Here is a 15,727-nt window from a genome sequence, read left to right as displayed (position 1 = left end):
TAAGTTCTAGTGTGGGTTCTGCCACTGCCTGCCTTTTGTGACCTTGGGTAAGTCACCTCACCTCTGAGGCCAGGTTGCTTCATCTAGGACACTACGATGTTAAACTCAGAACCCTTCTAAACATTAATCCTCTGGGATCTAGTGCCCTGTGATCCAAAACACTCACTACCCACCCTCTCTCACACCCCTGTACCTAAACTGGGAGGAAAGCAATCTGTTTATGAGAGTCAAGTAATTCACAGTAAAGTGTGAATGACTGTAAGATGTATACTTGCATTTTAAAGAAATTGTTAAGCAAATGAATCTCTAATTGATGGACTTTGTCAAGGTCCCAGATGGAGCTCAGCCTGCCTGTTGCCCTCGCTCCCTTCTCCCCTCAACTCCCTCAGTCACTTTCCAGCCCTTCACTTACCCTGCCCTGGGGGAAGGTGTCCACAAACTGGTGCTGGTGAAATATCTTGCCTTCCTCACTTTCAGAGTGGCATTAATTTATTTGGGGGCCTAAATATAACCAAAGAAATTGTAAAGGGTGGCCCCAGACCTTTCCACGAGGACTGGACATTCTGCCCTCAGCTTACCGCACTGCAGTTCCGCCTGTTACTTGGACCAGGTGTGAGCTGTGTTTGGGCATCACTCTGCAGTGCTTCACTCAGGCTGTTTCTAGAGCAAATGGTTCCTTGGGAACCCTGCAGTGTCCACCCTGGCCACATGGCTGGGCCTGCTGAGCTGAAGCACAATGAGCATGACTTCAGTGCGGGGGCTTGGAGAGTGTGCTCTTGTGTTTTATAGGCGACCTCGCTTCACCATTTGTTGAGCAGAATTTGCTGTAAGAAAATGATCCGTTTGTCATCTACTCTGCTTCCTTAAATTCTTTATTGACTTCATGAGCTCTGTCTTACTGCTACCGCAGCCAAACGGTAAATAGAAGTCTTTTAAGTTAAAATACATACCCCCTTCTTCTCATGATAAGGTGGAGATCAGCCATTGACCAAGCTGAGGTGGGAGAAGGAGAAGCTGTCTTTGGTCTCCATTGCCTTTGAAGCCGTATCTTCAAGGCTATTTTAGGGTCAGATAGAATGAGTGCTCAGCCATCTGAGATACCTGTTTCAGAAAATCCCAAACTTTGAGCACCTACATGATACTCAAAGGAAATGCTCATTGGAGCATTTCAGATTTTTGGATTTGGGATGGTCAACCAGTAAGTATAATGCAAATATTCTAAAACCTGAGAAAATCTAAAATTCAAAACACTTCTGCTCCCAGGCATTTTGAATAAGGTATACTCAAGCTGTACTAAACTGTATTTCCAGTACAACCGAACATCAGAACTGGCTCTGAAGTGGCCCAATTGTGCGTAACTGTCACCAGCCTGACATCTGTCCTCAGCAGGCTGGAGAGCCCATCCATTCTGGATGTTAACCTACTGGTCCTAGGAGCCTCCCTGCCTCTGCCTCTAGACGTCATCCTGCCTTGCCAAGTGCCTGGGTCTGGCAAAAATGTTTGAAAGGGGACAGGTAATTCAGAGGTCTGCCTATACCTCTCTTCTGCTGAGGAAATCCCCACTGTAACAGGAAGACATGGGCCAAAGAATAGCTCTTATTCTTCATAATCAGGTACCCAGAAATGCTGCTCAGTAGGCAGGTACCACCAGCCTAGCTGCTCTCAAATCATCATAGCTTCAGAAAGCAATCTGTAAATCTCAGCTAGTGTCAAATTGCTTGACTTGGCACTAGGCAGCCCTGTACTCTTATGTGGACAATGAAGACTGAGATCACAGATTCCACACATTCCAGTTTAATGGTCATTAAGCACCTGTCATACTTTGAACATGGGGTTAGCCTCTGAAGATCTAGAGGTGACTGAGTGAGTGATAGCTCCCTACCTAGAGAAATCTGCTCTGCTTAGGAGAGGTGACCAATCACAAAGCAGATAATTTCATAGACAGGAGCTGGGTGGTCCTTCCTGTTTTATCCTGCCCCTGTAAGGGCTGTTTCTACCAGAGCCTGTGAGTGAGACCAGAATTGAGAAACAGCCTAGAGGTTGAGACATATGTTAGGCAAGACTCCATGGAACATGCTGCTCTGTTCATTCTGACAGGAATACTTGGCCCTTTACTCCCCTCCCCCAGCCTCTCCTACCCACCTTATCCTGCCCTCCACCTTTCGGTTTCAGGTGCCTGACTGTATACAGGCATTTGAGACCTGTGGGAATCCCTAGCAGCACTGACAGCCTCTGGACTAGTCAAGGGAATTGAGTAAGGAACCGAATTCAGAGTATTTCTTTGTCTCTTTTATCTGGCCTCAGGGCCAGCGGGGCAGGTTTCTGCAAGTTTCGCTGTTAAGCTGCTTTCCTCCAAAGCCCGCAAAGCAGTCTGGGAGAGCGGGAAGCAGATTAAATTAATCTCAGTGTGCTGAGCTTGGCAGGGGGTGAGATTGTGTTTGGTCATTCCAGAAATAGTCCAAACTCCTTTGTTACTAAAGCAGATGAGGAGCTATTGGCCTACAAGATGACTGCAAAGTGAAATCGTTGTGAACCTTTGTATAATCAAAAAACACTCTCCCGTCTGTCCTTTGGATTCTGTCTCTCCTGTGATCTGCCCTGGGTTACAATGGGGAGTGATAGTTTCTAATGTGGTGCAAGAGTTTTTTTAGTTTGTTCTCTCTCTTAACAAGATCTTTTTTTAAAAAAAAAAAACAAAAAAAAAAAACCACCTCAAATTCCAAAAAGTTTTGCTTCCCAGAATTAAGCATTGGCTCTCTAGCCTTTGAGCTGGTGACTGTATCTGTTCACAAATGTGTCTGGCGTGAGGACAGAATATGACCTCAAGAGTGAGCTTCTGTCTTGCAGTGAACATTAATAGTCATAGATCTGAGAGAGGAGAGAGACTCAGGCAGAGAAGTCAAGCAAGGGTAGAGGGATCCCATAAAAGGAGACAAGGTCTGAGGAGGTATTTTCTGATGAATATCAGTGAAAGAGGCAGGAGGTGGGAGTGATCCTAGAATTCAGAGGAGAATGGATTAATTCTATGGAGGAATTCATTAAACTGAAACAAGGGAATTATTATTTTCTACCTGTGCTCTCAAAGGTGTGACTGCCTTTAAAACAAACACAGAAAACCAGACATCTTACCGACCAGATCTCTTAAGTGACAACATCTGACAGATGATGCTTAGTGTTGACTACGTACCTGATGTTAAAAGATGTAGGCAAAGAGGTCCTAGGATGTGAGGAATTTGCAGCCTTTCTATGTAAGAAATAGCTGAAAGAACAGAAGGGGTGGAGGAGAGAAGATAGACTGTGGTCGTGAGTGACGTCCTTCATGACACCAGGAGCATTCTCAAGCATTTCCTCGTAAGATAGCACTGCGCTGCATTTCACTGGCTCATTAGTCCTCTCAGCAGCTCTCTGAGATAGGTGTAGGATCCTTACTTCACAGCCCATGAAGCCGAGGCTTAGAGAGAGACAATGACTTGCCCATGATTTACTCAGTGATAGAGACCAGTCTCTAAGCCAGGTCTAAGCCCATGTCTCTGCCTGTTAGACAAATCTGGTTGGCCTTGTTCACTGTGAGTTTAAGGAACAGAATGAGGATAATTTGGTAGAAATTAATAGGCAGATTTCGGGCTCATTATATGAGGAATCACTAATCAGCTGTCCAAGGTGAGAACAAACTGCTTCCAAAGTAGTGAGTTTGTCACTGGAGGTATTCAAACAAATGCCAGAAAAATCTTTGGGTGGGCATATTATAGAGAATAGTCAAGCATTGGTAAGAGATCAAACCAGACTTTTCAGTCCTGCAATTGTATAATCTGCACTACTTTAGACTCATCAGGGAATATTTTACCAGGCTCTAATTGGGAGGAAATAGCCATCATCTAAAAAATAAAATTTTAGCTTTCATAGTAATCTTTCTATTTTAGTAATTCATCTCTTTAAATAAAATAGATATGTTTCTTAGCATATGGCAAACATAAAAGCAGAGAAATGTAATTGTGTAAAGGCAGACTTAAAGATTTAAAAATTTAAAAGCACAGAAACTTAATTTGATTGACTCATCAACTCAGTCCTCGTAGTTACTCACAGATTGTGAGGGAAAGGGGTTTTTTCTAAGTTCTCAAACATGGATGTGAGGGCCATCTGGCTGCAACACCTGTCACCCCATTGATTCCGCTGATCTGACTGGCTAGGCCAGTGTCCCCTTCCTCCCTCACTGCTCCACATGCGTCCCTCCTGAACCTGTGTGCTGGGTCAAAGAGGACAACCATCCCTCAGTCAAGGGCATACGTGTAGCTGCACTCCCCTGCTGGAACCTCCAGACAAGCCCTCAAGTTCTCAGATACCTTTGCAACTGGAAAGACGAATTCCAAAAGAAAGGAAATTTTTCCATCTCTACAGAAAAGCCAAAGCTGTTCAAAATTTTTTTTCAAATGAATATAGGCACTTAATGGAAATTTTCTAACTTCCTGGTATAACTGTGTCTCAAACAAAAATTAATTTAAAAAAAAAAAAAAAAAAACTTCATTGGTCCTTTCTCTTAGATGACCCCTGCTCAGCTCTGAAGTTTATTATGTAGCTGAATTATGTGGAGGACTGAGTACTAAAGATGTATCATAGTCAACTCTTGTTCATTAAAGAAGGTTTATCTTGGTTTAGTTAGCATTAGGACCATCAGTAAGAACATGAGCTTGAGACTGGGCACCGGGGCTCATGCCTGTAATCCCAGAACTTTTTGAGGCCGAGGCAGATGGAGTACCTGAGGTCAGGAGTTCCCAGACCAGCCCAGCCAACATGGTGAAACCCCATCTCTACTAAAAATACAAAAATTAGCTGGGTATGGTGGTGTGTGCTGGTAATCCCAGCTACTCAGGAGGCTGAGGCAGGAGAATCACTTGAACCTGAGAGACTCTGTCTCAAAAAAAGAAAAAACAAAACATAAGCTTGAGTGGACCAAGACCCATTGTGACCCAGTTATAAACTACCCTTTTTTTTTTTTTTTTTTTTTTCCTCTGAGACAGAGTCCTGCTCTGTCACCCAGGCTGGAGTGCAGTGGCACAATCTTGGCTCACTGTAACCTCTGCCTCCCATGTTCAAGCAATTCTTCTGCCTCAGCCTCTTGAGTAGCTGGGATTACAGGCACACACCACCACACCCAGCTAATTTTTGTATTTTAGTAGAGACGGGGGTTTCACCATGTTGGCCAGGCTGGTTTCGAACTCTTCACCTCATAATCCACCTGCCTTGGCCTCCCAAAGTGCTGAGATTACAGGCATGAGCCCTGGCGCCCAGCCTCCCTTTGCCCCATTTGCCACTGCGCCCAGCCCTAAACCACCTTTATAAAATGTATCTGTTTTGACTTTTCCATACTATATAATTAAGCACAAGGAATTCCTGTTCTGTGGTGGTACCATGGATCTTTAATATGAAATATGAGCATCTTCATATACAGTTTTGTGCAAGGATTACTTAAGTAACAAGTGTGCTGAAATCATTTTTAAAGTATGTATTACTCATACCCTACTGAGCTTTATATTAATGGGCTTGTTGCAATAAAGAAATGGCTTTTTCTGTTTTTTCTTTTTTAGGAAGTTCCAAGGTAAAGGCAACCTCAGCTCACAGGGCAGTTGGTGGTGGGAGAGAACAGCCCTGGGAAGGGGGCGGGAGAGAGTTACAGAAGTGAGGAGATGAAGTCTTGCACGTCTAAGACAATGAGACAGCTCGTGAGAGATGCTGTTTGAAGTGGAAGAGAAGAAGTCCACTGTGGTGTGGTTGTGTATAGGCATCTAATTTCACTTTCTGGAGCACTCTGTTAGGTCTTTTAGAGGAAGGCTAGCAGGCCTGTGAGGAAGGAGAACTTAAAGAAGGTTGTCCACAGAGACAGAAGGTCTATGATTTGGTGAGGATCAAATTAGGTAAGGAGCTGACATCTGGGCAGGAGTCCTGATTTTGAGAGCACCCAGCTCAGCAGAAGCAGCAGAGAAAATCTCAGCTCTGCCTAGCAGCCTCCTTAGCAGAGAAATAGAATCTCTGCATATTTCAATGCGCTGACCCCAAGTAACCAGTCCCTGAATAGTCAAATCTACATGATAGTGTTTACTTGGGGTTCAGCCCCCACATTCCCTTGGCATCAATTTCTGGGGTTCAGTGTTTTGACATTTCACAGGGCTCTTAAAATCCCTCCTCTAAGTCTCTTTATCACACTCAAAGCCCTATACCTAGCTCAGCTTCTTGTCCTGGTTTTAGATGTCACCTTGAATACTTTTCTCCCTCAAGCTGAATATTATCTTATTTGTTCAAATCAGTATCGACCAAGGTCTTGACTCCTCAAAGACAGAATTCCTGTCTGTTTAACCGGGTTAACTGTTAATAGCACGGTTGAGAAATTAAGAAACACTGCTAGCTGATTAGCTGCATGTGTTGTTGTGGAACTGACTATACTCATACTTGGTGATGTGTCCATTGAAACTGTGCCACTTTTAAATGGGTCATTGAGGGGAGGGGACTGCTTGGTTTGCATCGTCGCTTGGCTCCACATAAAAAGGCAGGCGCAGTTTGAGTCCTTGCTGTCCCTCCCTGGGCGTGGACTCTGGTTCTGATCTCCCCTGCTTTGTTTTCCTACTCTCTCCTGCAGAGACAGGGCAGGGCATTGTTCATGCACTGACCGACCTCAGCAGCCCCGGCATGACCTCAGGGAACGGAAACTCTGCCTCCAGCATCGCCGGCACTGCCCCCCAGAATGGTGAGAATAAACCACCACAGGCCATTGTGAAACCCCAAATCCTGACGCATGTTATCGAAGGGTTTGTGATCCAGGAGGGGGCGGAGCCTTTCCCGGTACGGACTACTTCTTTTCCCCTTTTTTTTTTTTAAGTATATTTTGGATGTGTCTTAGAATATTTTTACATTTCCATGTAAAATTTCTGAAAATGTGAACAGTTTGCTCTTTCCTTGCTAACTTCCTCCCCCAAAGAATATAGAGCCATTTCTTTCTAGGATTATCTTTCCAAGGTCCAGAAGGGGGGTCAGTGATCAGGAATAATTGGCAAGACCCTTGGTTAGAAGTTTCCACACACAAACTCAGGTGTGTCCCTGCCTGGTGATGTGTGAACTCTTAGTTAAAAGAGAGTTCACTATGGGTATTTGGTGAGACATGATGGGCTTTGGGAAATTAGACTTCATTGAATTTTGAATGCCAAAACCTCTGAATGGCAAAACTTCAGCCCTGCACAGTACAGAATTCTCAAGATACATGTATCAGAAATGATGTGACGGAGCAGGGTCACAACATGGAGCTTGTTTTCTGGGGACAGAGCCTTGAAGGGGGAGTGAATGAGATGGTGGAGCACTCACAAAGGTCACAATGGAAGCATAAGACTAACAGGAAATATCCAAGAGCCACGAAGATGGGTTATTAGGCAAAGCACCCAGAGCTGCTTCTGTGCAGTGTGCACTGGAGACAGTGGTGCTGCCCTGTGGGTGTGGAGGAGCCCAGAGCCAGGGGCACAGCAGCCTCTGTTCTGATGAAAAGTATCTGGCTGTTGCAGAGACACCTTTCTGGGATGCCATCTGCCTTTTCCTCATTCTTTGGTTCCATGAGTGGTTTGATTAGTCAGCAAAAGACTTGGAGCTTGATTAACTGAGATGGGTGAATTGCTCCTGTAAAATGCCAAAAGACAAATAGCTTTTTGTCTTCTTTCCCACTAGAGGTTGTCCGAGGCCAGTGGCAAAGAAATCTGCCTGGAACACCTTAGCTAGAAGTGGCTCTAGCTCTGTTACATCCCTTCCCTGTTAGACTGGGCCTCCTCGAGTAACACTAGAAACGACCTGATCTCATGGACTGGAGGCAGATAGAATAGCACCCACAGCATCACCCTAGAGTCAGTGCCACGTGACTGGCTACCAGGCTGCCTAAACAAAGGCCACAAAAGGAGATCCAAACATGTGAATAAGCTACTCTGGGGTCCTGACAACGGAGAGGGCATTGACTCAGTAGCCCAGGGTCCATTTTTTCTTGCTGTCCTCCATGGCTGCCTGTACCTCTGGCTTGGGTCAGGCACTGGCGTAAGGTGGAAAACAGTAGAAAGTCAGAAAGCGGGTACTGAGCCTCTCTCATGTACAGCCTCACACGGACTCCACTCTGTCCTTGCCTGGAGAAGTGTGGGCACTGGGTCTTGGCGCTTGATCTGGCACTGTGGGAAACCTGATCTCAGCCCTTAGCCTTTTATTAGAATAGACATTTTCCTAACCTCCTGAGCCATTCATTGGTCCTGGACAGAAGACATCCCTGTACTTTGCTCATTAGCATCTTACCTCATAAGCCAACCAGCAAAATAGGGCCTTGAGCCCAGCACACTTGGATGATGACATGGGGGAAGGTTTGAGGAGGGCTGGCCTCTGTGCCTGGATACTTTATATGTGTAATTGTGATGAGGATGGATAGCAAGGAAATCTCTCCCACATGACCCTCACGGCCTCCGTGTCACCTGTCCTCTAGGTGGGACGCTCGTCCCTGCTGGTGGGGAATCTCAAGAAGAAGTATGCACAGGGGTTCCTGCCTGAGAAACTTCCACAGCAGGATCACACCACCACCACTGACTCGGAGATGGAGGAGCCCTATCTGCAAGGTGGGCATCTCAGACCCCAATCTCTCAGCCTTCCATCGTGGTTGGAAAGGCAGGCCTCACACACTTCCTCTCTTGGTGTCCCCATAGGAACTCTGAGCCAGCAAGTGTGTAAACATTTCCCTCTGTGCCTCCTCAGCCTCCTTCCCTTAAAAACAGGGATGTGGAAATCAGGGGAACCATGTGTCCTCTGTTCCCTCAACCCCCGTCCAGCCAACCATAGGATTCCAAGAGTGGCTTTTCCTCTGGGAATCATTGGCAAGTTTTAGGTATGACTGTAGGAGCACTCCAGGCGAGTCCTGCCCTTCATCCTTGCCTTGAAACTGGGGCCAGCTCTAGAGCACAGCAGAGGCCAGATAACACTGCACTTTCCCATGAAGTACTGACAGGGCTGCACAGTTGCAGGAGTGTGGGCTCCTGGGGTCTGCCATTGGGTCAGCAGCCAGCTAGCTGCATAGATCAAGATGGGGTGATGCCAGCAGAGCAGCTGTGACAGCATCCAGAGTATTTCCTGGGGGCTGCTGCTTTCTTCTGTGGTCATTTGATGCTGACTCTTCCCCACCTGTGTTTTGCCTCAGACTCAGAGCACTTGGAAGAAAAAATGTCGAGTATACAAGGGGCATCCCCAGACACCTTTGAGTACATTCCGGTGGGGGGAACCACTGGCATTTTCCACGCTAGACTGCTGCTGCCTGTCACAGCTGTGGGAACAGGAGGACCAGGCAGGATGGAGTAGGGAGGCCCTGCGGTGGGGCTGTCCACAGTCCTGCAGGAATTTCTCATTCTCCACCCTACCCATTTCTATACTTTTCAGAATCCAAAGAGGAGGGTGCTCCCCTCAAACTCAAGTGTGAGCTCTGTGGCCGAGTGGACTTTGCCTATAAGTTCAAGCGTTCCAAGCGCTTCTGTTCCATGGCTTGTGCAAAGAGGTGAGTGGCCCCAGCTCCCCCATTTCCTCAGGACTGCACCTTTGTATCCTGCTTTTCTGTCCCACCTCCTGCCATTAATAGTCCACCCCAGGAGGCCCATAGGGTGGCTTCTCCGGTTTCCTACTTCCTCCATCCACCTGGAAGCAGGATCGCATCCCTAATTTAACAAGCATGAGAAACCAGAACTCCTAAGAGCAGGTGGGAGAGAGCAGCAGAGAGTCCAAGGAAAAGCCACAGCGCTTTGGCTCAGCTGGCCCTCCTGGCCCCATTTGCACTCATGCTCCTTTCCTCGCCTTGACGGCCCCTGCCTTGTTAGGGTAAGCTTTGCCCAGAACCACAGCACTGACTGTAGCGTTCCCTTGGTGAGCTGTCTCCTAGCTTAGAACACTAATGGTCATCATAAAAACCACTGTCATTCCTGAGAACCTGCTGTGCGCTAGTCACTGTGCCAGTTAATTGATACGATTATTTCATCTTCAAAATAACTCCCAAGCCAGGTATTACTGTTGTCCCCTTTATGCAGGTTAGAGAACTAAAGCACAAAGGAGTAGTAGTGCCTAAAATGACATAGCTAATAAACCATAGGCCTGGGGATTTCGGCTTGTCTGATTCTAAAGCCCTCTGTGGTCTTTGTACACTACCATGGAAGCAGCAGCTGACCTTGAAGCCCTGAGATCCCAGAAGAGAAGCGATCTCTAGATCTGAGGCAGAGGTGCTCTGCGTGCCAAGCTAGAGTTCAGCTGTCTTCAGCCCTCATTCCCCTCAGGCTGTCGGGGCAGTCAGGGCACCTTTGTCAAGCTTTGCCAGGCCACCCCTCAGCGGGACAGTGGATGGTAGTTTCCCAGCACAGGGTAACATTTTTATAGTGGAATAAATCAGCTGTGAGCTCTTGTCCTGGTCCAAGTCCAGGTGTCGTCTCAAACATTTTACAGACATTATCTCATGTTGTAAGACCAGTCCCAGAAAGTGAGTGGTACCCCCTACTCCAGGTAAAGAAACGGAGGCTCAGCGTTTAAGTGACTTAAACCCAAAGTCACATAGTTAGGAGTTAGGATTTGAACCAATAGATGGACTCAAATCTTGTCAGACAGCTTGGCTGTGCTCATTCTGCCAATGGCCCATAAGCACAACGACTGCTCTGATGTCCCCTTTACCCATCCCTGAAGGTACAACGTGGGATGCACCAAACGGGTGGGACTTTTCCACTCAGACCGGAGCAAGCTGCAGAAGGCAGGAGCTGCAACCCACAACCGCCGTCGGGCCAGCAAAGCCAGTCTGCCACCACTTACCAAGGATACCAAGAAGCAGGTAAGAGGCCGGCAGAGCCTGAAGCTCCATCCCCACAGCTTCCCTTCCATGGCCCTCGACACCACGGTCCCCACCAGCTGCTGACCTCAGCGCACTCTGTGTGCTCTCATTCCTTGTAGACCTATCCAGTCAAGCCTTCCTACATCCCAGTAGGTCCCTTCATTTAGACCCACGGGTGCTTACAAGTTTCCCTGCCCCCTTCCGTGGCCTTGCCTCAATCCCACCTTCCAATTTGCTTCCATCCTTGACTTCTGGGGCCAAGAAAATGGAGTCTCCCCTGAGCTACTTAGGTAACCTCCTGCCTAACATGGAGGGCTGGGTGAGAAGGCAGCCTCCACCCTTGTCTTGCCACTTTTTGCCTCCCCGAACACGAGAGCACTGAGTTCTTGAAGGTGTCTACCAGGAATATGGGTATTCAGTCGTTAAATATTTTTTGGCACCAGCTGTATGCCAGAAACTCTGTTAGGCACTGGGCTGTAAGGGCACAGTCTCACCCTAAAGGAACTCCACAGCCTGGTGTGATGTTTCATAACCTTATATATATTTTCTCTGTTGTTTTTGTCTTAAATCTCCTTAAGAATGGTCTAAAGATGTGGTCCAATTTTACATGCTATTTCAAGTGGCTCTATGGTCACCTCCTGGAACACACAGTGCCCTGCTTTAAAACCCATGTCTGGAAAAAGAGGTAACTGCAGTACTGTGTGAGGCATGCTACACTAGTGAGAAGGACTGATGCTGCCGAGGGTAGAGATGGGACAGCATGGAAGATGCAGTTCAATCTGGGAACTCAGATGTGTAGGACTAGGCCAAGTAGAAAAGGGAGAAATACCTGCCTTTGTCCGTCACTGCTGCTAGAGATGGTCTGTTCCCCCATCATGAAGAAAATGTTCTCTCTGCTCCCAGCCAACAGGCACTGTGCCCCTTTCAGTTACTGCTGCTTTACAGCTAACACACAGCCAGGAAGACTCCAGCCGTTGCTCAGATAACTCAAGCTATGAGGAACCCTTGTCACCCATCTCAGCCAGCTCATCTACTTCCCGCCGGCGACAAGGCCAGCGGGACCTGGAGCTCCCCGACATGCACATGCGGGACCTCGTGGGCATGGGACACCACTTCCTGCCAAGTGAGCCCACCAAGTGGAACGTCGAAGATGTATACGAATTTATCCGTTCTCTGCCAGGTAAGGCCCTTGGAAATTCCCTATCTCCCTGGAATGGCAAGGAAAGAGCAAAAATAAGAGCCCCCTCCCACCACCAGGAGGATTAGGTAGTTCATTTAATGACTCAGGTTCAGGAACTGGGGTGCAGAGATAAGTAAGATGAGCTTCCTGCCTATAAGAGCTTATATTCTAGCATAGAATGCAGACTATAAATAATATTCCATAGGTAATTCTGTATATTTTCTGGCATGGTAAATGGTCTGTGTGAAATACAGAGATGATAATACAGTTAACTCTGTCTCTCTCCTGGGACGTTAGGAGGGGAGTCAGGTGGAGTGTAGGAAATGTGTTGAGAACATCAAAATTAAGAAAATAGCCAGGTGTGGTGGCTCACACCTGTAGTCCCAGCACTTCAGGAGGCTGAGGTGAGAGGATTGCTTGAGGCTAGGAGTTCGAGACCAGCCTGGGCAACATAGTGAGACCCGTCTCTACCAAAAAAACCATTTTTTTTTTTAAATTAAGAAAATGTAAACTTAATGACAGTAGATAAATATGCCTTTGCTGGATGGAGAGACTGCAGGAGCGTGCACGTGCAGAGGCAGGAAGATAGGGAAGTCTGTGACACAGCTAGGCATGGCACAGGGCCCTGCGTGCTGGAGCACAGGTGGTGGTGAGGCCCAGAATCTAGGAGTCAGCTGTAAGAGGCAAGCCTTACATCATTCACAACGCCTTCAGTGAGGCTGGATGCATTACTGTTTTTCTGCCAGTCTCACTCATTACACTGACCAGGTCAGGTATTGATGGCAACCACAAGCCTCTTTCTCAGCGACTGCAATGTGGTTAAGAGCACAGACTTCTGAGGCACACTGAACTGGGTTCAAATTCTGGCTCTGTCACTTAACCCAATGTGTTATCTCTTCATCCCCAAAATTTGTTATTATACAGTTGCTGTGGGTAAGGAATTCAGGAGTGGCTTCCCTAGGCAGTTCTGCCTCAGGTCTCTTATGAGGTTGCGATTAAGATGACAGCCAAGGCTGAGGTCATGTGAATACTGAAGAGCTGAAGATGGGGTTTCACCATGTTGGCCTTACGTGATTTGCCCTGTGGGCTGGCTATTGGCAAGAGGCCTCGATTCCATCCACCTGGGCCTCTCCAGAGGGCTGCTCGAGTGTTCTCATGATATGCATGGCAGTGGGTTGTCCCCACAGGTAGGAATCCCAGAGAGCAAGGTAGAAGCTACTGTGGCTTTTACGATCTAGCCTCTGAAGCCACATACTGCCATTTTCACAATATATATTTTTTTAATTATAATTTTCACAATATCTTATTGGTCACACAGGTCAGTCTTACTCATTGTGTGAGGAGACTCAAGGGCATGAATAATCCTTGCTGGGAAGGATTATTGGGAGCCATTCAGAGACAGGCCACATAGTTCACCATGGCTCCCAGAAATTTATGTTCCTTCCTCATGTAGAAATGCTCACCCCTACCAAACTCCCAACAGTCTGGTCCCGTGACAGCATCAGTTTGGAATTCATGCTCTCATCATTGAACCCAGGTCCAGGCATGGATGAGGCTCCTGGGGTCCAGTTCTTCAAGTATGGGTCCTTTCAGTCTGAAGACCTGAGAACTAGAAAGAGAGGCTATCTGCTCCCTTCCACAAACCCAGTGCACAGTGGGACAGCCACAGGATAACCATTGTAAACATTCCCATCGAAAAAGGGAAGGAATGGAGCATGCAAGAGTCATTGATCCCTTCCAGTTCTGAAATCTGCTAAGGATGGTGGCACTTTTCCTCAGGACTCAAAGCCTGGGAGTGATTTCTCTCTTGGCTCTGCCCTCTGAGTCCTCCTTCCTTTTCTGTGAAAGGTAGCCTGTATTTTTGGTATAGTTGTTTTCTCAGCCTACTTTCTGCTGCTTTTTATATTACCTTTCACTTTTTTTTGAGACAGAGTCTTGCTCTGTCTCCTAGGCCAGAGTGCAATGGTCCGATTTCAGCTCACTGCAACTTCTGCCTCCTGGGTTCAAGGGATTCTCCTGCCTCAGCCTCCTGAGTAGCTGACAGTACAGGCACGTGCCACCATGCCTGGCCAATTTTTGTATTTTTAGTAGAGATGTGGTTTCATCATGTTGGCCAGGCTGGTCTTAAACTCCTGACCTCAGGTGTTCCGCCTGCCTCAGCCTCTCAAAGTGCTGGGATTATAGGCATTAGCCTCCGCATCCAGCCTACCTTCGACTCTTAAAATCAGTAATTCAGTATTTCTTAAAATAATTGTGAGTTTTCTGGGAATCTTGTTGGGCTCCATTCCATTAGACAAAAACCACACCCAGAATTATCTTCAAGATAAGCCATTGTCGGGCCAGGCGCGGTGGCTCACGCCTGTAATCCCAGCTCCCAGCGCTTTGGGAGGCTGAGGCGGGTGGATCACGAGGTCAAGAGATTGAGACCATCCTGGTCAACATGGTGAAACCCCGTCTCTACTAAAAATACAAAAAGTTAGCTGGGCATGGTGGCGCGTGCCTGTAATCCCAGCTACTCAGGAGGCTGAGGCAGGAGAATTGTCTGAACCCAGGAGGCGGAGGTTGCGGTGAGCTGAGATCGCAGCATTGCACTCCAGCCTGGGTAACAAGAGCGAAACTCCATCTCAAAAAAAAAAAAAAGATAAGCCATTGTCTGCATTGGGCTTCTTCTGAAGTTGAGGGACAGCATGGAGGGTGCCCTTCACATTCTTAGAAACCCTGCTGTTCAGGAGAGGATCTGTGAGGAATGCCTAGATAATCCTTGGAGAGCCTTTGGATTGAATAGCCCTTTGAGGCATCACCTTAGATCTTTCTGAGGTCTTAACAAAAAGATTGAAGTCACATCCTAAGTTTAATCTCTAGACCTGTAGACGACGTTTTTTTTTTTTTTACGGTACCCTGAATTTGATCTTTGCCTGGAAACCATTTCTTAATTTTAGCATCGTGTGCCATCTGGAGAGGCTGGGCATTTTTAAAACTGGCAAGTCCCAGTTCCTCTATGTTGAACAGTTTTGTTTGTTTTTACCTTCTCTCTCTCCTCTCTTACTTTACTGTGAGCAGCAGCAAGAAGCCAAGGAACACCTTCCACATTCTGCCTGAAAATCTCCTTAGCTAGACCACCCACTTCGTGAGCTACATTCAACTTACATTTCTGCCACCAACCACATTTTTATAAAACGTTCTGCTGTTTCATAATAGAGACCCTCTTTCTTCCAATCTCCACTAAGAGTTTCCTCACTTTCCTTTAGGCCTCCCAGCAGCTTCCCCAAAGGCCATGAGACTTCTACGTACAGCCTCTCAAAGCACCTTAGACACTCACACTTCCCACAAAGTCCTTCCAAGCTCCTCCCTGAGGCCAGTTCCGAGGCCACACCCACATCCATAGAGCTGTTTTATGGCAGCACTCCTTTTCCAGGTACCAAAGTCTGCATTAGTTACCTACTGCCGTGATATAAATTACTCCAGAACTCTGTGGCTTGAAGCAGTAATCCCTTATCGTCTCAAGGGCCCTGTAGGTCAGGAATCTGGAGGGGCTTGACTGGACAGGCCTGGTGTGTGGCTCCTGGGGTCCAGTTCCGCCTACTCTGAAGACCTGAAAACTAAAGAGAGAGGTTATCCACTCCCTTCCACAAACCCAGTGTATGAATTTGAGCTCACATGAGATCTCAGGGAAGACACCATCCAGGGCTGCA

General features: G+C 47.1%; 1 protein-coding gene across 11 annotated transcripts in view; it reads left to right on the top strand.

Annotated features, from left to right (window-relative positions):
* Window positions 1–15,727, top strand: part of PHC2 (polyhomeotic homolog 2) — a 102,281-nt gene that overhangs the window by 84,693 nt on the left and 1,861 nt on the right. For 9 of the 11 annotated variants that reach the window (XM_064363666.1, XM_064363664.1, XM_012440356.2 and 6 more), the window contains 5 exons: window positions 6,629–6,831; window positions 8,492–8,621; window positions 9,433–9,547; window positions 10,714–10,855; window positions 11,759–12,035. In XM_064363666.1, coding sequence (XP_064219736.1) covers window positions 6,629–6,831; window positions 8,492–8,621; window positions 9,433–9,547; window positions 10,714–10,855; window positions 11,759–12,035 — 867 coding nt within the window. Of the gene's footprint in view, window positions 1–64; window positions 918–6,628; window positions 6,832–8,491; window positions 8,622–9,432; window positions 9,548–10,713; window positions 10,856–11,758; window positions 12,036–15,727 lie in introns of those variants that run through there. The other 2 variants (XM_012440375.3, XM_012440361.3) reach the window with 2 other exon arrangements.

Source organism: Aotus nancymaae, unplaced genomic scaffold (assembly GCF_030222135.1).
Source record: "Aotus nancymaae isolate 86718 unplaced genomic scaffold, 86718_ANA_hifiasm-v0.15.2.pri h1tg000053l, whole genome shotgun sequence".
NCBI lineage: Eukaryota > Metazoa > Chordata > Mammalia > Primates > Aotidae > Aotus > Aotus nancymaae.
Note: the sequence above shows the minus strand (reverse complement) of the source record. Positions and strands in the feature narration are given on the sequence as shown.